The 22959-nt window shown below is 49.6% G+C and overlaps 1 protein-coding gene across 4 annotated transcripts in view; it reads left to right on the top strand.

Annotated features, from left to right (window-relative positions):
• TACC2 (transforming acidic coiled-coil containing protein 2) overlaps positions 1 to 22959 on the top strand; it is a 170640-nt gene that overhangs the window by 128611 nt on the left and 19070 nt on the right. For 2 of the 4 annotated variants that reach the window (XM_033129785.1, XM_033129786.1), the window contains 8 exons: positions 3026 to 4337; positions 8154 to 8214; positions 9374 to 9575; positions 15656 to 15717; positions 16696 to 16811; positions 17964 to 18135; positions 19415 to 19555; positions 20428 to 20517. In XM_033129785.1, coding sequence (XP_032985676.1) covers positions 3026 to 4337; positions 8154 to 8214; positions 9374 to 9575; positions 15656 to 15717; positions 16696 to 16811; positions 17964 to 18135; positions 19415 to 19555; positions 20428 to 20517 — 2156 coding nt within the window. Of the gene's footprint in view, positions 1 to 3025; positions 4338 to 5970; positions 6007 to 8153; positions 8215 to 9373; positions 9576 to 15655; positions 15718 to 16695; positions 16812 to 17963; positions 18136 to 19414; positions 19556 to 20427; positions 20518 to 22959 lie in introns of all 4 variants that reach the window. The other 2 variants (XM_033129788.1, XM_033129787.1) reach the window with 2 other exon arrangements.

The raw sequence follows: 22959 nt of genomic DNA, 5'->3' as shown, positions 1-22959 counted from the left end.
TGGAACCTGGAGCCAGGGCAGGCATTACCCAGGTCGACACTGCTGGGGTGCCTGAGATGGACGATGTGTTCATGTGCGTGGATTCATGTGGGGTCCGGTCCTTCCTCACCTCTGTCCACAACAAACCCGCAGTGGCTGACACGTGAGGGGTACCCACATTATCTGCGGAATGAGTCGTCTTCATGCACATACGGTGTGTGGACATTCAGAAATCCAGCGGGTATACCGGGAACCCAGTTGGGCCACACTGGCTTTGAAAAATCAGGGACTGCACCTTAAGTGACCTTTTCCCTCTAAGAACTGCCTTACTCAGGGATCCTTCGAAGAGCCGCCGAAGGCCCTCCCAGCCCTGTAATGGGCTCCGTGGAGCAGTCTGCTCTGGTCACCACACAGTAAGACAGCCGTTCTCCACCAGGGACAGTTTTGCCCTCCAAGGGGACATCTGGCAATTTTTGGAGACATTTTTGGTTGTCGGAGCTGGGGTGGGTTGCTATTGGCACCTAGCGGGTAGAAGCCAAGGACGCTGCTAAACACCCTACAATGAGCCCGGCAGCCCCCATGACAAAGAGCTAACTGATCGTGAAGGGCCACAGTGCCGGGGTTAATGAACCCTGCAGCATGATTAGGTTTCCTGGGCCGTGGTGATTTAATTAGGGAATGTCAGTTCTAAGTAGGAAAGCTTTGTTAAGCAGGCCAGGAGCTTTTTTCCTAGGAAAACAGTGAGCAGATGGTTAAGCTAACTATCAGCTGGCTGCTGCATGATTCAGGGGAGAACCACTGACATCTGAAGGCCCTCGGAAGGCTTTCTTCCTTAGGCTGCTGGGGATGGGCCCGGGCTCGTTTTTCCTCCTTCAAGGCCCACTTGAAAGTACCTGGTCCTCTGGGTCCTCTGTCCTCTGTGCCATCTGTACCGTGTGACCAGGGCAGGAAGATGAGGCAACTGCTGATGGGAGGATGGGGTCCTTAAGGGTGCTGGGTCCTAGAGGAAATAGGGAGGGAGTTGAATTTAGAATGGAGAAGGGTGGGGACACTCCTGCTTTTGAGAAGCGCAGGAAACAGCACTGTTTCAAGACAATGGAGAAGTCATTTGGCGACAGCAGAGCTACTACCTAAGAGGCTTCAGTCAAGTGCTCCATCTTATAGGCGTCTGCTCCAACTGTGGTCTGTGGTGGCGTTGGGTGCAGAATTGAGGGGAAGATTTGAAACTGTGACTGGCTAATAGATGTGCTTCCGGAAGGTGCTCTCAATTACAGAAGCATTTATTGAGCCGGCGAGAGAAAGTGCAGCAAGTCCGGGGCAAAACCAAAGGTAAATCAGAGCAGCTCCTGAACTCAAGTGGCTTGAAGTTTCCTTGTGCTGTCATCTCAGGCAGCACTTCATCTGCTGGGTCCTCTGCCAAGTACTCTGAGAGAGATTTGCTTGTGAGCAAAGTTTGGTAAGCACTTCCCACCTGGAGAGTGCGAAGTACTCCCCACCAGGAGGTTTGCAGTAGTGAGCGGGAAGTGCTCTGAGAAAATCTGAGAAGTCAGTTTGGGTTGAAGTGAGCCTTTCCCAAACCTTGTTTGTTTGTTGGGATGAGGGGTAGGGCTGCCAGATGTAGTAAATAAATATACAGGGTGCCCAGTTAACTTGAATCTCAGAGAAACAACGTAGACTTGGGACATGGGACATATTTATGCAAAAAAAAAAAAAAAAAGTGTATCCATTTATCTGAGATTCACGTTTAACCAAACATCCCGTATGTTATCTGGCACTGTACCACCAGCGGGCGGTGGGGTGGGTGCTGGGGACCTAACTCCTGCTGGTGAAACACACTTTGCAAATGACATCCCAAGTTGTATGTGCCAACTCTGTAATGCCTTCTTCCGCCGACCACTTTGCAATGTTTGCCCTCTTTTGTGTAGTGACACGTTTTTGATTTTCTGGCCAATCATTGTCTGGCCTTCTTGACTGCCCAGGACAGCTGTGAAGCCAGAAATGCATGAAACATGCCATCTGGTATGAGCAGAGCCAAAGCCAGGCTGCCCAGATCCCTATGGGGCAGAGGGGCCGTAAGGTGATGGAGCATTTGGAATATCTACAGCTTGTTGGAAAATAAGGAGCAACCTCTTTGGCCTGCAGTGGCTGAGGGGGTGGAGGAACCGAGAGGAAGCAGCCAGAAGAGGAGAGGGAATAGATAAGGGGAAAGGCTGAGCAGAGGAGCGTGGCAGACAGGGTTGGAGGGAGAGATTACAGGGGATGCTTGGAGTAGGGACGGGTGGCTGATGGGGCAAGCTCAGTCCTGTTGCAGTTGCCTGGGGGTCTCCACAGAAAGGCTCCCTATTGTTCCTCGCAGTGGCCTTTCTTGCATTATTCCTGTCCTCCTCGCTTGCTCCTGTCCCTTGCTTTAGCCTCACTGGCTTCTGATCTTTCTGTAACATGCCAGGCATGCTTCTACCCCAGGCCTTTGCACTTGCTGTTCCCATTGTCTAGGATGCTTCCCCCAGGATATCCTCCTGGTTCACACCTTTGCCTTGTTTCTCATGTTTGTTTGAATGTCTCCTCCTGGGAGGACTTTGCCCAACTACTTTATTTACAAATTGCAACACCTCTACCCTTATTTTTCTCCATAGCACATATCTGATAGTCTGTACGTTTTTCTTGTTTCTGTGCTTCGTGACTGTCTTCTTCCTGAAGAATGTAACTTCTAGGAGAGCAAGGATTTTGCTCATTGTTGAACCTCCAGCACTGAGCACAGTGCCTGGTCCTAACTGGGCACTTGGTAAATGTTTTCGATGCCTGAATGGTCTGAGCTTTCCTTCAACAGTCCTTCTCACTCCCACTCTGGATGAGGGAACTGAGGGGAAGCCGGTCCAGGGTCTGAAATGCGTAACGGACGGGTGAGAGCTGGATTTGTGCTCATGCGGCGTGCCCGCCCCCGGGTGGGCCAGCTCGACCAGTGGCCTCTCTTCGAGGCTGAGAGTCTGGCCCAAGGTGAGAAATGCTCCCAAAGGTCCTTTGTTGACCGATCTGTCTCCGTTTCCAGGATGTGGTGCTGAGGCGGCCTCCGTCCCCGATGGCCCGCAGAGCAGCTCCGTGGAAGGCAGCCCTTTCCGTCCTCCCACCCACTCCTTCTCTGCCGTCTTCGACGAAGACAAGCCGATAGCCAGCAGCGGGACTTACAACCTGGACTTTGACAACATCGAGCTGGTCGATAACTTCCAGACCTCGGAGCCTCGCTCCTCAGACTCCAAGAATCAGGAATGCAAAGTGAACGCGCGGAGGAAGTCCACGGACTCTGTCCCCGCCTCCAGGTCCACGCTGTCCCGCTCTCTCAGCCTGCAGGCTGGGGACTTTGATGGTGCTTCTTGCTCAGGCAACACTGAGGCCGCGGCCCCGGCCCCCGACGCATGTAGCACGGCTTCCAGCAGTGCTTCCAATACTCTTAAGAGAACTAAAAAACCGAGGCCACCTTCCTTAAAAAAGAAACAGACTGTTAAGAAGCCCTCTGAAACTCCCCCAGTGAAAGAGACACAACAAGAGCCAGTGGAGGAGAGTCTAGTCCCCAGTGAGGAGCAGCAAGCATCGGAGACTAAAGCGGAATCAGCCCAGCCAGAAAGTTCTGGAACAGCCTTGTCGGGGGAGCCATCCCTGGAACCTGCTGCTGTGCCCAGGGCTGCCTGCCCTCTGGACTCAGAGGGTGCAGACGGGGCTGTCCCCCCAGCTTCTGGAGGTGGCAGAGTACAGAACTCACCCCCCGTGGGAAGGGAAGCATTGCCTCTTGCCACGGCCCCAGAGTCCGTGGAGGTGACCCTATCAGATAGCGGGGGACAAGAGGACTCCCCAGCCAAAGGGCTCTCAGTGAGGCTGGAGTTTGACTATTCTGAGGACAAGGGTAGTTGGGACAGTCAACAGGAAAACCCCCCACCCACCAAAAAGATAGGCAAAAAGCCGGTTGCCAAAATGCCCCTACGGAGGCCAAAGATGAAAAAAACACCTGAAAAACTGGACAACACCCCTGCCTCACCTACCAGATCCCCTGCTGAGCCCAATGACATCCCTGTTGCTAAAGGTACCTACACCTTTGATATTGACAAGTGGGATGACCCCAATTTTAATCCTTTTTCTTCCACCTCAAAAATGCAGGAGTCTCCCAAACTGCCCCAACAATCATACAGCTTTGACCCAGACGCCTGTGATGAGTCCATTGACCCCTTTAAGACGTCCTCTAAGACCCCCAGCTCACCTTCTAAATCCCCAGCCTCCTTTGAGATCCCAGCCAGTGCCATGGAAGCCAACGGAGTGGACGGGGACGGGCTAAACAAACCCGCCAAGAAGAAGAAGACGCCGTTGAAGACGTAAGTTCAAGGGAGTAGGCGGGGCTGTGCAGGGCATGGTCTGTGGTCCCCTCCCTGCCTGGATGACCTTGGGCCGCCCTCCTCTGGATGACAATGGGCAGCCACATTGGCTGCAATGGCCCCATGTTTGTGGCAGGACACCCGTTTTCCTGCCTCTCTGTGCCCACAGTGGTGGCATTTCCCCATCCTCATATCCCTTTGCATCTAGAGTCCTTGATCTTTTGCCTTAGTAAGTCAGGGGCCTAAAGCTTTACTTTTCGTTGAAGACCTGGCATTCAACTCCAGGGGAGTGTGGGAGATCCTATAGAAAGGAAACAGCCTGGTATATCGCTGGTCAGCCTCCCTGTTGGTGACTTACCGTTTTCCATTTAGCATGTGATTGCTTTTTGGAGTGGCCTAGAAGCTAGGAGATAGGCCCGATAAGTTATTGTTAAAATGTATAGTGTTCATTTCTGCCTGTTAATGAGATTAGTCCAGGAGGCATACACAATAGGCTCCAGGAGGCCTGCTCCCTTCCCTGTACCCCAAGCGGCCTGTAAGAAACACCCCTATTTGTCTCCATCCCTCTCTATAGCCGTCTTTTGCACACAAGCCTCCAAAGGCCCTATAGATCCAGAAGAGCTCACTGGGACGCAAAAGTGACAAGCCCTACAGTCCCCAGGAAGCCATCAGGAATCGGGTCTATTGTCCACAAACCCTTGCCGAGTAGATAACCTTGAATGCTACATGTCCATGCCTCCAGAATTCATTCTGAGCCCCAGGCCTGACTCGTATGGCTGCAGGTCCATTCTCAGGACTTAGGTCCAAGTGTGGTGTGGTACTTGGAGCCTTTCTCCTTGTTCTCACGTGAAGTATCGTCGATAATTTACCAAGGCTGTGGAGACCAGTCTTCCAGCAGCAACTCAGCAGAACAGACCACGGCCGATGACTCCTGATCTAATTGAGTCTGTCTGGCACTAGTGGAATCAATCAGGGTGGCCTGTTTACCTCCCATTCTGGGTTCTCTCTTGAGCATCTAACATTTGCGAAGAACCCGGGGCTTCCTGAGAAAAGATTCCCTAAGCAGGCTTTGGCCTTAGATCACCCTGCCACTGTCTGGTGGTGGCCAGGAGGCAGTCCTGGGCAAAAATGTGGACTTTCCTTAGATCAGTTACCCAGCCAGGCTTTTCCTAGAGATTCCATAGAATCTGTGTTGGGAACTTTATTTTAAGCCTCCAACAAGAGAAGTCTGAAATGCTCAGACTGCAAAGCCATGTTCTCTCATCTTTGGAATGAGACCCAACGTGTGGCCGCCACCTTCTCCCCCACATGGAGCTTGGCTGTATTCTGTTCTATCATCAGAGCTAACAGGTCCATCTTGAAACCTCACCTCTAGTACAGATGGCTTGGAATCCTACACTGGGTGACAAAGCTCTTTGGGCACAAATGCTTTATGGGATAATTGGAACCAAAAGAGGAAGGTTTTCTTCCCCATCCCCTCTCCAGAAAGCTGGGATATTTCCCACACTCCCAAGCAGAACCTACAGTGAATGGCTGTTGGATCCTAACCCGTTAATAACCAGTTGTCTGCAGATTTATCTTTTTTGTCAGTTCCTTCTGTCTGTCTCTCTTTTTCTTTGTCTTCTTGTCTTAGGATGGTTGAAGATGTGATGTCTGTATGTTCTCTGTTGTAAGTAAATTTAATGGAATCTGCCTCTTATGCTAAATGTGCTTTTTTCCCTGCCTTTTGTTTTTGCTTCCAAGCCCTTTTTGTTTCCTCTCCATGGCTGCTTCTTACATATTTCTGTGGTGGGCCTGGGAGTGATGGGGCATGGGGCTTCCCAGTAGCAGAGGTTATTTTTCTGTTTCATAGTGATTAGTGTAAGTGAAACTGCTTGGCTGTGAAAATGTGATTATCCAACATCTGCCTGCTTGTCAGGAATGGAACATTTTTTTCCCCCTTGCATATTGGATGTCTTCATCTGAAACCCATACATTTTTTTTTTTAACTCTCATTCCATTCTTTCATTTTAAATTGGACGAGTGGGCAATTGCTTTCAAAGTACTGTAAGTACTGTGGCTTCACATGAAAATAAGCATCCAGTCTGACCACAGGCAGTGATTGCTGCCACTTGTTCTTTCTAACACGTGAAGCAGAAGTGTTTGGGCCGTTCTGCACTGAGACCTGTGGGATCCCCCTAGAATGCGGGGTTGGCTCAGAGTAAAGCCCACGGCTGTGAGAACCGTCACCAGGCTGCTCTGGGCCTGCGTCCTCGGTCACCCAGGACCAGGCTGTGTAGCCGCACGCCATCTGTGGGTCACCCTGCTGGATGTAGGTGGACACAGAGCAGACCACCTCTGTACCTCCCTTGCTTGGTTTCCCTGGAGAGGGGGGATCTTTGGGGCACCTCCCAGGGGCCCAAGGACAAGCACTGTCACTGCCTCCCTGTTCTTACAAGGGAAGCTGGTCCCAGGCATCCAGCAGCCCCAGGAGAGGGTTGAGTCTCTCAGGCTCTCTTCTGCCCAAGGGATTTCTTTAGTATTTTAGAGTCATTTAGCAACTTTAAAATATATACTGTTCATATATTTATATGCATGAATAAATATGTGCTTCAAGCTGTGATTGCACTGTTCATATGGCAAATGCCATAAATGCTGTGAATAACCACTTACAGTATTTTTTTCATGACTGAATGCCATTGTTGCAGCATTTTATTTGAGAGAACACAAGGAAGGGACTTGAGTGCCAAATGGCCCTGTCCACCTAGTTAATGTGTAGAGCAGGGCGAGGGGGTGAGATCTAAGGTAAGGGACTCCCCCTTGTTTTGCTGGGGGCAGGACCGTACCACACAGGAGCCGGAGACCAGGAGGCAGGGCCAATATGTAGGTGCAGCAGCCTCCATTCTGACCGTGGAAGTGACCCCTGACCTCCCAATGGACTAAGGGAACCATCTGTACTGAAAGTCCCTTCCTTCTGACCCCTTCGGGAGTCGGATCTGACGTGTCCTTGGTCCTCACATTCTCACCGCCCCCGATTACTTATATGAAGGGGAAAGAAAGGGAGAAAAGAGACAATCTCGTCTGTTAGCCATGGTTAGGAAAAGACTTAAAAAAATCGTCTCATCCCTGAAAAGAGTTCTGGAGATCGAGTGACAGTGTGAATGTATTTAACACGACTGAACTGTACACTGAAAAATGTTTAAGATGGTAAATTTTGTGTTATGTGTATTCTTGACCAAAATTAAAAAAAAAAAAAAATCATCTCACCTGAGCTCAGAGGTATAGGAATCCATGAAGCTCAGAGTACCTGTGAATAGGAAGGAATCTTCCAATTCTCTCTGAAGACCCAGAACTTGCCTTCCTGTGTTTGCACGGCTCCGAGAGTCGTGTATTCAGCGATGTGTCACCTTGCCTGTCTATAAATTGAATGCTGTTCGTTGGCATCATGAACCTTGGTCCCCTTCCTCCACCTTGGTTCAGCCATTCCTGGATGAATCGGTACACGAATCCGCTCATCCAAAATTTGCTTTTTAAAATAAGTAAAAGAAGAACAGCTGGTTAAATTTAGCTTCGTTTTTCTGGGTCAGCTCTCCAAAATGCCATCTCTTTAAGGATTTCCAGCTTGATGAGTCTTTCCCTTGGGGGCAACAATAATATCTGTTAAAGAGTCAGAATGAACTGTCTGCGTGGATGTGTTCCGGTTGGTGTCGGAGGGGTGTAGACGGGCGGGTGGTCTGGGCAGATACTCAGCAGAGGCGATGGCTTGGTCTGCTCTGTATGCCCTGCAGGGTTCTGTACCTCTGTTTGTTGTGTTTACATTTTCCATTTTGTTTCCAGTGACACATTTAGGGTGAAAAAGTCGCCAAAACGGTCTCCTCTCTCTGATCCACCTTCTCAGGTATACTGTTCTCTTGATATTTATGATTTTATTGCTCACCTGGGAGTTAGGGTGACGTTGGGGTTTTACTCCCCACTAGTCAACAGAGCTTTCCTTCATCGTGGGCATGTGCCAGCACCCTCTTCTCGCCTCCTACATGGAGGGTCCCTCGGTGTTTGCCAGACACTGTTTTGATTCGGTCACTTTGGGGGGAGATCAGCGTGTGTCCCAAGAGTAGGAAGATGTTCAGGGAAAGTGTCAGTGGGACATTTCTAGAGGAATCTATAGCAATTGTGCCAGTCCATTCTAAGCAGTTAACTTGCTAAGAATGTATATGAATATCAAGTTGAGGAAATCTGTTGAGATAAATGAATATTTGGTGGGGAGAAAAAAAATGAATACGCGTCAAGAGCACTGGATTCTGTAACGCAGATCAGAGTTGGGGGGACGGAGGAGAAGTGGGGCTTGGACTCTTCATAAGACTCCCTGTCTCGCTCCTACCAGTTCCCCTACCAAATATAAACCATGTCTTCTACCCTGTTTACAGACCAAGGAAGGGTGTCCTCCGGCATGAATGCCAGGCCATTTAGGGTCATAAAACAAACAACCACCCTCTTCCCCACCTGAGCCAGTGAAGCCGCAGCCCTGGCTGGCCTGCAGAGAGAGACACCGGCCCCAGGAGAGGGGTCTGGGGTCCCAGTGTCAGCTCTGCGCCGGCATTTCTGGGCTCCCACCTTCAGCTGCACGCCCTCTGTGGCGATGGAGATAAGACCCCCTTTCTCTGTATCCACCTGGCGTGAGGATTGTCAGGTGGTGCAGAAGGTATTGATGTGTAGGGCCTGAGACACTGGGCATAACACAGTATTTGCAGTTATAAAGGTGCCCGGTACCAACGTTTCCCTGTTTCTCCAATAGAATGAACAGGAGTGTCTCAGATAACCGAGACACAAAATCCCAAATTTTTAAACCCATGGTCACCCCCCTGAAACAAGCCATCCGAAAAGGAAATTCATAGCAGAAACCATCTGTTTCCTTGGGACCATTTTGAGCAGAGTGCGAGGCCAGGCAAGGGGTTTGGACAGCGACCTGTCCTGGTTTGTGGGGCCCCAGGCTGGTGGGTGGGCGCAGTTTCGGATTAGACACTGGATGGGAGGAGAGACTGCTCCCCTTTTCCTCGCAGGACCCCACTCCAGCGGCTACCCCAGAAACGCCGCCAGTGATCTCTGCCGTGGTCCACGCGACCGATGAGGAGAAGCTGGCGGTCACCGGCCAGAAGTGGACGTGCGTGACCGTCGACCTGGAGGCCGACAAGCAGGACTACCCGCAGCCCTCGGACCTGTCCACCTTTGTCAACGAGACCAAATTCAGTTCACCCACGGAGGGTAAGCAACCTGGTGGCCAGCCGGACCCCCACCCTGCCTCGGAGACTTCTGCCCCTAGGGAGCAAAAGACCAAGAAAGAAACGCCTAAGCCAGGTAACCGGGCCATCGGCTGCAGTCTCCCAGGGTGCTCCAAGCTAAGGCTGCGTTTGGAACTAGCCTGAGGCTGACGCCAGCTGCACCCTGTCCCCAACACGCCTGCTATGAGCCAGCACGGCGGCCTCTAATTCCCGATCCTGAGCTCACTCGAGTTTTGCTGATTCTCGGCTGTATGGCTTATGTCCCTTGGTAATTTTGAAACACACAGCTCGGAGGAGCATCATTCAAGACCAATGCTCAGTGTAAGTGCAGCTACCCAGGGGGCCTCTTGGTGCCACCACAGTACATCGGCTCCATAGGACGCTCTTCCGTGTGGCCACACCTTCTACTCAAGCCCCAAGCCAGAGGTTCACCCAGGCTTGCTAACAAGAGGCCGGCGTCCTTCTGAATAGCCCCCAGGCACATGGCTTAGCTCATTAATATCTTTCTCTTACATGTATTCACTTTTAACTTTCTGCCAGATTCTTTGGCTTGAAAAATTTCTATATCTTAAGTCAGCGGAGCATGACTAGGTAAATCGAGATTTTAAAAAAAGGATCCTGAGAACTGATTTTTCTGTATATTGGCTTCCACAATTGCCTTCTTGTTAGGAGAGCAGATGGGGGAGTACCTAGAACCTTTCCTCCGAGGGTTAATCAGCGCCCCGATTTGATGGTACGCTGTGTTCCCGGTCCTCCGCCCACCGCTGTGCGAGGCCCAGTGTCGGACGATTGTTCCAGCCCTCTGAACCATCCTGATGGTTCCGTTTCCCTTTCCAAGATGTTGATTTCTAAACATCTGAAAAAAACTGAGTAGAAGTCAATATGAGGACGATCAAACATGAAAACCTTCTCTCTCCTCCTTTGCTGCTAACTAGGAACCACAATCTGTTAACCAACCTTCTGCCCCCATCTGGGCGGGTGGAGCTGTAGCTGAGGTGCTGGTAGTTTTCAATTGTAACTCAGATGCTTCCTCTGGGGGCTCTTCCGTGATCAGGCCTCTCAGTGGGTATGCTCTGTACCCATGAGGTCTCTGAATGGTACCAGTGAGATCCAGTTCATGTATTCTGGGATTTGGCATGCTAATCTACTTCCTACAATTTGAAGATGAAAAGACGATCTAAATTAGTCATCCTGGGACTTTTTGGCATTGTATTTTTCAGCAGACTGGAACCTCTTAGTTGGCTGTCTGGTTGACTGTCTGCCTTGGGGTTTGGGAGACCACTTCACTGCAACCTGACCCCAGAGACCGGGGACCTGGCCTCAGCCTCTCTTCAGTCCTGGCTTTCCTCTGCACACACACCTGAGCCCTGAGCCCCACCACTTTTCTCCGGGGACGCTCCCGCTCAGCTGCCTCTGCTGCTGGCCCCAGGCTACAATGTCCCCCTCCTCTGTCTCCCACGCTTATCCTGCGCCCTCCCAGTCTTTCTCTGGACATCTCCTTTGCTCTGCCTGCCCTTAATGCTTAGTCTGGGCCACTCTGAGGTCACTTAACACAGTAATGACAATGCACGCGGGTCTCTTGCTCCCTCCTAGATTGTATGTTTCCTGAAAACAAGAACTCCGTCTGGTCTGTCTTTGTGTCCACAGCTTCCTGAACACAATAGGGGTTAAAGACAGGTTTGTGAGAGAAAGGTAAACAGCTTAGTGTCAACACAGTCGATTTGATCTTTGCAATAGGCGTCGCCTGTGTGAGGGAGACTGTGTGTGGTCGGGGTGACACCCAGCAGCACCGGCGGTGGACAAGGCCATTTTGATAGTACCAGTGGTTTCCTGCTGGTTCACATCTCTTCAAGCTTGACAAGAAACTTCTAAATGTCAGAGAACCCTTTAGAAACCAACCTGGGCTTGGCATAGAAGATAAGAATCAAAAGGTGTATGATTTCGGGATATATGTGTATTTGGTTGTATCATCAGGACCAAATATATGCTTTTTTTTCCATAGAAAATATAGAGATTTTAATAGTGCCTTTTAAGTCAATAGGTGCCTCACTCAGTGGTAAGATCTATTTCTTCATCTTTAACATTAAATTGAAACAAAGTCAACTAGCTCAGTGACGTATTTGGTAATTGTTTGTTTTCTGCAAAAATTCGATAGGTAAATCTGTAAGCTTGGAACAAAACCCTATTAAACCTGCCTTCTTAGAAAACAATTGTGAAGATTTGGGAGGTCCCGACCATAATTACAGTAGCTGGCGGGAAATTGGAAATTCATCTTCTGTGTGAATACAGAGCGGTTGCCATTTCAGGAGGTGGTGACCTTGCATTCACCTCTCTAATATGCTCTGGTTCCCTCCAGCAACTGCACATAGAAACTGGATGCTGAGCCCTCTTATCAGATCGTCCTTCCTGTTAAATGAATGAGGTCAAGTCCAGTGTCAGCAGACACATACCTGAAGGTGCTGATGTGATCACCAGGAAGAATCTGGCCAGGGCCACAGCTGTGATTGAGACTCTTACACGGAAGTCGCAAATCACAGGATCAGAAAATGTTGGGTTGGAAATACTGGTTACCATTGGAACACACAAGCACTGCAGGAGGAGTTCTCTAAGTCACACTGATAAGGCAGGAGCTGTCATCGGTGGAGCGCTTTCTGAGCCCCGCCGAGTGTTTTGCATACATGATTTAATGTCGCCCTGCCAGTTCTGCAGAGTGGATGTCTGCAGTTCCCCAAGTAAGAGCGAGGAAGTGCAGGCTTTGAGCTGGTACGACTAGCTGAGCGTCTCTGGGCTGATGCGTGGAGAACCAGGTCTGCCTGACTCTACGAGCCCTGCTGTGACCTGCGGGTGTCCTTTCATCATCGGGAGAGAAGGGTGTTGAACTGATCAGTGCATCTCTTCCTGGGTCCACAAGAGCTTCAGTTTGTCTTAATATTTTGAAAAACCTGAGTGGGACTAGTTTAGCAAGGTGCCCAGCTAATTAAAATTGCATGTTTGGGTTGTAATTACATCAACTCACTGTGGTGACACTGATCATCTCCTGCTGATTAAAAACTCAGATGGGCAATTATAAATGTGTTTCTTTGAGTGCATGCTTTGTAAATGCCCTTTTCTGGCACAATCTTTTGAAACGTGCTGTGGGAGAAAACCTAGTCCATGTGGTCTGTAGCGATGAAAAGATGAGGAACCACTGGGCGACACGGCTTCTGAGACCTCTCCTTGTTCTAGTCCAAGAGACCCTGAGCGCAGTTGTTTGAGGTTCATAAATCGGGGTGTCCTTTGATGGTCACCCGGTTCCCCTCTCTCCCTTAACACACAGCTACATCAGCCCCTCCTTCCCGCCTCCAACAGAGGTGGGCACCATTGCCATCACACTGCAGACATTTAGAAGAGCGACAGCGTGTTTTTAGAAGAGTTGAAAACCTTGTCTTTGTCCCCTTCCCAAGGCCTCTTCTCCCCTAATCACTTATGTTGAAATTTCCAGAAGCATTAGCAATGAGCCATAACACACCTGGTCCCAACGTGTTACATTTATATAACTTATCATGGGGCTTTTATCTTACAGCATTTCATTTTATCCTGCAAAATGTAGGCACTCTGAGCCTCACTGTATAAACAAGCCAATAGGAGTCAGAAGTCAGGGAGCTGGCTCCCCGATCCTGAGAATGATGATCTGGACTCATGACTTCCTTCCGGAAGGGCTCTGCCCAGCGCTCTTTCTAGCCCCCCAGCAAAGCTCCAGCAGTTAGAGTCGGATGAAAACAGCAGTCAAGCCCTCTCGCTGTGCGTTGCCCCAGTATGAAATAATTACCCAAAGCAGCCCTGGGACATGACAGGACCCATTAAAAATAACTCTGGGCTTCCTCGGCTTGAAGCAGCACATGCTTTAGCGAGCAGCCTCTTCTCTTACCGTGTTTCCCCGAAAATAAGACCTAGCCGGACCATCAGCTCCAATGCTTCTTTGGAGCAAAAATTAATATAAGACCGGGTGTTATAATGCAAAAGATGCATTAAAGCTGATTGTCTGGCTAGGTCTTATTTTTGGGGAAAGACGGTATTACAGATGCAGACATTGCCCTGGGGAGTCAGAGAACGCCCCCCCTACACACACACTATTGTTCTCTCATATGCTGCCACTGAAGGGAAGTATGGGGGACACCGGGCAGTGAGATGGGAAGCCCTCTTGGCAGGTAGGAAAGAAGGTAGAGAAGTGAGCTTGGGGACCTGAAACTCGCCCAGATCAGCTGCCAGGAAAAGAGCTAAGATTCTGGGTGGGATGCTTCGTTGTGACGAGCTGGTAACCAGAACTGGACACGGACCCAGGGCCACACGTCCCAGGAAATCTCTGTGGTGGCCCTGAGCTTGTTTGGTGCATCCTGAGTGCTCTGTGCCATTGGTGGGGTGTGCTGGGGCGGCGGAGAGTATCTTAAATAATTTAGGGTAAAACCATACCTTGGCAATAATACTCCCTTGGAGAACGAGGCAGCTGATGTATTATTACCTTCTCAACTTAAACAGCCGTTAATAGGACAACAAAATGATAGTCCTGGGTTGCTACCTTCGGAAAGCGATAAATCAGGAACAGGCCCTCCAAACCACCTTGTCCTTTACTGTCCCCCACCTACTTCTCAGCTTGAAGGTGAGGAGGAACAGAAGTCTGTTTACAGGAATGCTCCTGTGTCTTGGGCTGGGGCCGACCCCGGAACAGGTTCACGTCACAGTTACAGATGCTGTGCTGCAGCCCAGCAGCATGTGGTTTGGCTCTGGTCTCTGTTCTTCCCAAGTAATGCACAAGTTGGGGCGTCGGCCATCAGGATGTGTGAGGTCTTTCTGGCCGTTAATCCCCAAAACCGTCTTCACGCCCTTGAGCGGGCCAAGCATCCGAGATGGATGCGTTTGCTGCACCTGGGCGTTTCAGAGACTCCTGAGAACTTGTCCACGTGTTGAAGTTGCTGGAGTTTATTTGGCCACAACCACACAGACTTGGCCAGTTTTGAGAAAAATCTTCCGCGGAATGCCCCATTTTAAAGCTCATATTAACAAATCATTTTTCAAAGTGATAGCTTCGACACCGTGTAGAAATAGACGCATGTGAACCAGAACTGCTATTTATGTTTATTTTTATGTAAAAAAATTTAAGGCGTTAGGGATGGCCCCTGTCTCTCTTGCCAGCTGGTTTTTGAGCAGGTCACATGTCACCTCTTGATTTCTTTTTAAGGAGAAAAGAGCCATCTGGTAGCTGCAGAACGTGGTTTCTGTGATTAGAGCCTTTTTTGGTCTTGTTCACCACCACATCCACTGCCCAGCCTGGTTTGAAGCACATAGTAGGTGCTCAGAATCCGTTAATTGGGCGGGCAATTCAGTTGAGTGGCAGAGCTGGAAGTGCCCAGGTACGTGAGGCAGGCGGTGGGTTTGTAGTCTCCAGTGTGAGCATCTGGAGTTTTCTTTGGAGCCCAAAGTCCCAGTTTGAAATACCCGCTATTATATTATATTATACTCAGTTGGACTTGATTAGTCTTTGCATCTGAAAATTTGATTTGAACCAGCCCTGTAGGCACTGACAGAATTTAGGTTGCAAAGCTTCTCTTACAAGCAACACTGAGGAATAATATCTATTCTTCCCTTGCTTCAGGGAGTGGCTGGAGCTAAATCCTCAGAGAGGGACAGCTGGGTGTAGTTCCAAAATGTCACCGGATTGTGGGGAGATTGCACATGTCGCGCGTGAGGCGCACAGAGAAAACTAACACCCAAAGCGTAGACACTCCTCTGAACTGAAAACTTGCTGTAAAATGCTCAGATCTGTCCCCCAATCAAACCTGTGCTTGGTCATGACATTTAATTCCTTGGGACTCTCTCAGACACCCAAATGGCAGAAGCCCCTTTACAGCAAGAGGTTTACCAGTTGTCTGAAGATAGCTGAGTTGAGCTTCCCCTTTCGACTGAATTGGAATCACTAGTGAGTGGACATTTTCAAAAAGCTTAGTCTTGCTCCTGGCCCCCCCCGCCCGGCCCAAATCTTGCTGTTTTGCTCTGGTACTAACACCTCTCCCTCTGTTTCTTTTGCAGAGTTGGATTACAGAAACTCCTATGAAATCGAATATATGGAGAAAATCGGCTCCTCCTTACCTGTGAGTCCTCCTCCCTCCGGCTAGTCAGGGGACTTGCTCTCCCACCCTCTCCTTTGTCATGAAAATGCAGCGTAGGCCTCCTCCCAGGAGCAAAGCATCGGGGACTCAGACCTCACGTCCTGGGCCCTCGGTGCCCACAGCATCCTGGGTGCTCAGTGAGGGTGAACTGGGCCTGGGGGCAGGGAGGGTCTGAGGTTTGGACTCCATCCACTGCAGATGGCATTTGCAGGGAGAAAACAATAGAATGCAGTCAGTTTTCCTGCAGAACCACTTCCCGAGACTGAGAAAGAACTAGTCAGAGACTTCTTTTTAAACGGTGGGGGAGTGGCTTGGTTGTTTTCAAGGTGTATTGTTTTCTGTCTTCTTCACATTAATTGCTTTATGTCACTGAAGATTGTCTCTTCGTGCAATAAGCCTCCTCCCGCCTTTGCATTTTAAGTGGTTCTGATGGGCAGCTGTCTGCCTGGCTTAATACCTGCTGCCACAGGGCTTTTGGTTCTGAGCATGGCCTGGGAACTGTGCTCATGCCCTCAGAGGCATGGAGGTGCCAGGAGGGCTTGCTGCCACAGTGAGGGGCCCACACATGTCACTCTTATTATGCTGGGTCATCGTGCTTGTCTCCTCCTATTTGACTGGGCAACGCCCAGACTGGGCTCTTGCCTGCCCCGCTGTTTATCCTCAGTGGCTGGCATGGTTGCCCATCAGAGAAGGCGGCAAACAACACCCTTAGGATCCTTCTCCCCTCATTCCCAACTGCACACAGTCGCACTTTCTCTCTGCCTCCCACCTTCCCTTCCATTCCTACCTTCCTCTCTCCTAACCAGCACTGGTTTTCTCCTGTCTTCTGGGTGGCTCAAGAAAAGTGGAGGCCTTTCCCTGATGAGTTATTTGTACCTATTGAAAGTGCTCTGGTTGTCATCTCTGTAGCATGTTCAGACCAGCTGTAGCCGAGTTGACGTGTGACTTTGATCCCTGCAGCAGGACGATGACGCCCCGAAGAAACAGGCCTTGTACCTTATGTTTGACACTTCTCAGGAGAGCCCGGTCAAGTCTCCCCCTGTCCGGATGTCGGAGTCCCCGACGCCATGTTCAGGGTATGACTTCCACGATGAGAGGATTACGGGTCAGGCCAGAGGTCCCCAAGCCCCTGAGCACCTTGACACTGCTGTCCTGACGTCATTCCATTTGCATATATGCCGGCAGCTCACATTTCCTTTTTTAAATGTCGACACAGACATAAATGCAGTGGGCTGGTTACGGGCTGCCCTGAGGACTGAGGCAAAATCCTTTAGCAGCTGAATGCGTGAGCCCTTCCCATCACCACAACGCATGCAAACGCATGCAAATTCATTTGGTAATTTGTCCCATGGGAGGACGCGTACCACAGTACTCAGAGCCTGCGTCCCACCCCAACCCTTACTGGTTGGTTATGTGACATGATGCAAGTCACTTACCCGCTTGGGCTGCAGTTTCCTTGTGTGTAAACTGAGAGCAATAAAAAAACGGACTCCACAGGGATGTGGTGAGGTAAAATGAGGCTGGCAGTGTTGCAGTCATCCTCCAGCTGTGCAATGGGGGTGGGTACCCGTCCTCCAAAGCTATTGGGAGGATTATCCTGAGATGTTATAAGAAAAGCACTTGTCACGAGGCCTGGCATCCATGAATGCCCGTAAACGTTTATTAGTAATACGGATGCGAGTATTAGCTTCGTCAGTCAGGTTCTGAGCTGTCTGCTGCTGGATCGGGAAGGGTGGGGCATCGCTCTAAGACGAGGACCTTCCGGTCCTCTCCTACCTGTCCCTTGCACTGGGCACAAGTGAAAGCTCATGTGTTAAGTGCTTTACAGGCTGGCAGCATCTCCTTGATCTTCACAGAGAGGTATATTGTCTCCGTATTGCAGAAACGGAGACTGAGACATAGTGTCCAGTCACTTCCCCTAGGGTATGCAACCAAGACCGGCAGTCTGCTCAACTCCTCTTCCAAGCGTCGGGCAGTCTGCTGAACTCCTCTTAGCCAGCGGCATCTGTGCTTCTGACCGTCCCTTGTCAGCAGGCCCTGGGCTGGGGCTGACCACCCCCTCCTTCAGGCTGCCCAGCCTATAGGGCCCATGGCCACCCAAGACCTACCCCATTTTTCTCTGGGAAGCCCAGGGCCCTGGAAGCCCAGGGTCCGTTGGAATGTTGATTGAGTTGCGACATCCTCGTCAATTCCAGTGAGAAGACTAAAGGTTCCCTTTACTTCCTCAGGTCAAGTTTTGAGGAGACTGAAGCCCTTGTGAACGCGGGGTCAAAGATTCAGCATCCCGTCACACGAGGGATGGGCCCCAACCAAGAGCCACACTTGCAGGTGCCAGAGAAATCCTCCCAGAAAGAGCTGGAGGCCATGGCTTTGGGCACCGCTTCAGATGCGATTGAAATTGTAAGTGGGGTCGGAGGGGCCCAAGATCAGTGGGACCGAGGCCTCTGGCCAGCTGGGTCCCATCACCAAGGGTGCCAGGCCTTCAGAGCAATGTTCACCTGGCACCTTGCATGGGGCCCTACTCCATCCTCCGGACCACAGAAGCCAGCCTAGGAGACCCACCCCCACCGTAATGATGAGAGAAAGGCTCTCTGTGCTCACCAGTGTGGTTGGGGAATTCTCACCTAAGTGCTTGATTTGCCTTCAGGGTTATTTATTTTCCACTTTAGCCCTTTAGGGCTGGACAGTTGCTTTGGAGCTGTCGTCATTCTGTACCTTGCTTCTCCATTCTTGAGGGCAGAGAATGACGGAGCAGGGGACACTCCTTTTGGGGAATAGTTGGTTTTCCTGGGTCCTGGTGATGGGAAATCGCTCCTGTTTGTAGTCCAGGACCTAGTAACACCTCTCCTCTCAGAGCAAGTAGACCTGAGCCGAAGGCCTCACCCACCCACCCCCAACCCCTTGCACATTTAAAATGGACCATCCTTCTAGGTGAATTTTATTTTTATTTCTTTTACCTCCTTCCTAGGAATCCTCAAAGGGGCTTGAGGCTGATGATTTAGTGTGTCTCTTTGTTGTTCCATTTTAACCAACCATTTATCTCATGCATCAAATATTTATAGAGCACCTACTATGTGTCTGGTAGCTGGAGACTGGTGAAATAATAGCAAAAAGAGAGTCTAGACATGACTTGATCTCTCAAATAGACGCTGTGAAGAACTCATGCATGGTTCGCTTTCTACAAAGTTGGCTTCTGATTTTGAAGCTTTCTGATCTATCAGGAGACACTTTTTCGTTTGAAATCATCTTTCCATTATTTAGAAAATAACCTTTACGAAAGCCTTACTTTCTTTAATATTTATACTTGGAGTTATTTTCTCGGTGAGTTATGTCTGGAAAACCCACTAGCTTGTCTCCCACCCACTGAGATTTTCAAATAAACAGCAAATGGTAACTTTCCTCCCCCGGCTGGTTGGGGAGGGTGTGGTGTGGGGGGTGGGGAGGGCACCTAAGGCTGTGCTTTTGGGGAGGGGGTTGGGCCTGCCACTCTCCAGGTGTCCACTGTCAGCATGTGGGAATCAGCCCACGGGAAAAGGACAGCATTGGCTCCTCACTGGTACTCTCTTCAGCCTTAAGGCAGAAATGTCCAGCAAATAGATGCGTGGTCCTTGCTTGGAAACTTTGTTGTCACTTTGCTCTCCTCTATTTTTCCTCTGTGTCCTCCTCTGCCGGCTTTCAGACAGCTCCTGAGGGCTCCTTTGCCTCTGCTGACGCCCTCCTCAGCAGGCTGGCTCATCCAGCCTCTCTCTGTGGTGCGCTTGACTATCTGGAACCCGACTTAGCAGAAAAGAACCCCCCAGTATTTGCTCAGAAACTTCAGGTTTGTAGCTCACGTGTGACCTTTGGGGAGTTTGTCCAAACCTCAGTAGAGCATGAACCTCAGAACCCCAAATGCAATGAGGGAAGATTTAGTGAAGAATTGCTGAGAGTATTCCAAATGCGATAACTTCCCCTCAGAGACTGATAGATATGGTGTTCTTTACCCAAGACGCCAAAATGATATAAGTTGTGTGATTGCAAATGGAACAAACCATTTGTATTTCCATTTGGAAATTGGGCCCAGTCATTTTCCAGAAGTTTTGATAGCCCCAAAAGCAGTTTCTGTGATTTATTCACGGAACCAAGAGTATTAGATCACCATCGAGCCAAGCTATTTATGTATACGAGGCTCTCTCAGACGCCCATTGCGATAACATCTGGACTGGGTCTTACATCTGGAACCAAAACAATTACTTACTCTGTGCTTTAAATCTGACAGCTTAATTTGATATCCTCTAGACTAGAACATTCAGAGCAAACCTGGAGAGGTTTGTTAACAGTCGTTTGGGAGATGCAAATCCATTCATGGAAATTGCTAGCCAACTTTACATTAAACAAACAAAAGGGAAGAAATCGAAGGGAACAGGACTATAAACATTTTGATTTCATTTTTAAAATCATTTCATATTCGAATGTATAATACTTTCTGACAGACATTGCAAAGGGCGATTTGGGTGGGGAACAAAAGGAAATTAAACACTTATTTCATGATCTGCTGAGGTGTTAATTGTGCAAGAAAGCCAGAGCGTGTGTTTTCCCTGAATACCTGTCATGACACATTCACGTGGCCCTTTCATTTCTTGGCTGTGGAAACATTTACGCCCTGTCTTGACGCATTTGCCCTGCGGCCGCTCACACCCACCCATCTGGCAGGAGGAGTTAGAATTTGCCATCATGCGGATAGAAGCCCTGAAGCTGGCCAGGCAGATTGCCCTGGCTTCCCGCAGCTGCCAGGACACCAAGGTACTGGTTGCTGCTACCGTGCAATGCCTTTCGAGAATGTCGTGTGGTCCGCAAGCTTCGCTAACCATTGGCCAGGCAGGCCATGTTGGTGCTCAACCAAGTATAATTTTCCAAAAAGCTAAAAGTGGTACTTTTGCATAAACACACATGGAGCACATGTCTAAAGTCTATTTAACTCCATAACGAGGGAACTAACAGGACGGGGAAGCTGGTTGAATGGAAGAAACTAGGAGAAACCGATGGATAGCTCGTGGCGTAAATGAAGGCTGGAATATGATGGCAAAGTTAGACGGCAAACTGGTTAGTACCAGTGAAGCAGGACCAAAAGATCTTCGCTTTTGAGGTTTTTTACGTTTTCTGAAATTTGCTTTTCTACTGAACAAAAACAATTTGCAACCTTTCTATTTTCTACAACTTAATATCTGTGTTGAGACCGGACCCTAATCCATAGTAAATAGTAAGTGAAACCATATCTGCCTCAGATGTCACAGATGACCCTTAGGCCAGGGTCAAAAGCATGACAGTAAAGCAATCCTTCTCTGTAAAGGGCAGACAATAAATATTTTAGGCTTTGTGGGTCAGTTCGGCCACCTTAGCTCGAAAGCAGCCAGACAGTACACTGATGAATGGGTATGGCAGTGTTCCAGTAAAACCCTTTGCAGAGAACAGGGCAGCGTGCCGTTTGGCTCACACACCACCGTTTGCCAACCCCTGCTCTGGAGTAGAGTGTGGGAGTAACGGGGCATGTGGAAATCTTTGTGCCTGGCTTCCAAGTTTGGGGTATTTTTTCCTAACAATTGGAATGAGTTGCCGATGACATGTTAAACATGTGTGGCCCTGTGAGGTTCAGCCCACCCCTCGGGGTTGACGGGTAAGCTGGGTTTCTGAGGAGACGCTTCATTCCCATCCCCACTCCCCACCCCGAGTTGGGCAGCCCCGGGAACCTGGTGTGTCGGACCAGCACTGGACCCCAGTGTGCTCTGTGGCCTTGCATGACTTGGTGCTCCTCTCTGAGCCTCAGTTTATCCATCTGTGAGATGAGACTAACAGTGGCAAGTTTGCAGGTTGCTGTGAGGACTACGGATGACGTGTGGAAAGCAGCACCATGCTTGCACACAGTAAGTGTGCCCTAAATGATAGCTGCTGTGGTTAGCTAGCCTTCATCTTTGCTTCTGTTACCTGATCAGATACTCACAGCACCTCTCCTCAGTAGGCGGGTCCAGGTCCCACGTTACAGATGGGGAAACAGAGTCAGGGAACCAGCCCGAGGCCTGACAGTTGTCCCCTGGCCTGGTGGGAACTAGAGCTTGAATCTCCAAATGGAGCCCGTTGCTCGTCCATCTCAAGTAACAGCTCTCTTGGCAAAGGGGCCAGTGGTTTCTCCCATCTCTTGGCCTTGGTACGTGATCAGGGGTTCGTCTGCTGCTCCTGCTCTGGGGCCCTGGGGGGAGGGGCGTGTCCCAGAGAACCTCTCAGTGAAAGATGGTCACACTGGGAGTCCCAACTGGGCCCCTTGGGACCCAGGGCAAGGACACGAATGTAAATAGAAATTGCTGATGTCCTTGTTCTTGTTGCCAACCCATAAACTTGGGTTTAATTTCCATGGAAATGAGATCTTTAGAAAGCATTAAGCAGTGAGGATTTTTTCCTCGTTAGGTTTATTTGTTGATATCCTTGGGTAGTGGCTTAAAGGCAAAAGGAATTGCTTGAGGTTTGGCCACTAAAAATATAGTATATTCTTGTCCGGGAATGTGAGGCAGAATTGAGCATATTCTGGTAAAGTTGTTCAGACCAAGTCTAGTGTCCTGGGGTGCCTGGTACCCCTGCCTCTTTCCTCTAAGAGCGTGTCAGAGGTGGTGGTTGGCAAATATTGGCCGACAGCTGACTTCCTGTCAGTTACAGCCTGTTCTCAGACCACGTGTCCTGATTATGATTTAGAAAACATTGTCACGTGAAGGTACTGAGTGGGTCGGAGAGAACCACAGCTACCTCCTCATGGATTGCAGAAGGGCATGCTAAAAGAAACATTCCATAGGCATGGAATGTTTTGGAGTGTAAGGAACATTTCTCTCTGCCATAGTAACTTTTACTGCTTTCATGAGATAGATACTATCTGGTGACCTTGGCCCAAGGAAAATAGATGCTGTTTCCTATCACTGACTCGGCCAACGTGATCCCTGTACCTGAGCCCACTTAAGTTCCTGTGGGTTTCTTGTTCATGTAGACATTCGATGGCCCCACTGGGAACTGCTGACATATAGGAAGAGAAAACAGCAGCTGTGTATCCAATTTGCTCTTTTCTCTGCCCGTATATTTCAGCTGCAGGTCACCTAGGCCAGGCTTTTTAGCAGTATGATCTTATATTGTTGCTATCACAAAAGTAAAATCACTTTGAATGAAAAAAAGTCATATTGAGTATATAAAAAGCAGCATGAAATACGG

This window comes from Rhinolophus ferrumequinum, chromosome 16 (assembly GCF_004115265.2).
Source record: "Rhinolophus ferrumequinum isolate MPI-CBG mRhiFer1 chromosome 16, mRhiFer1_v1.p, whole genome shotgun sequence".
Lineage (NCBI taxonomy): Eukaryota > Metazoa > Chordata > Mammalia > Chiroptera > Rhinolophidae > Rhinolophus > Rhinolophus ferrumequinum.
Note: the sequence above shows the minus strand (reverse complement) of the source record. Positions and strands in the feature narration are given on the sequence as shown.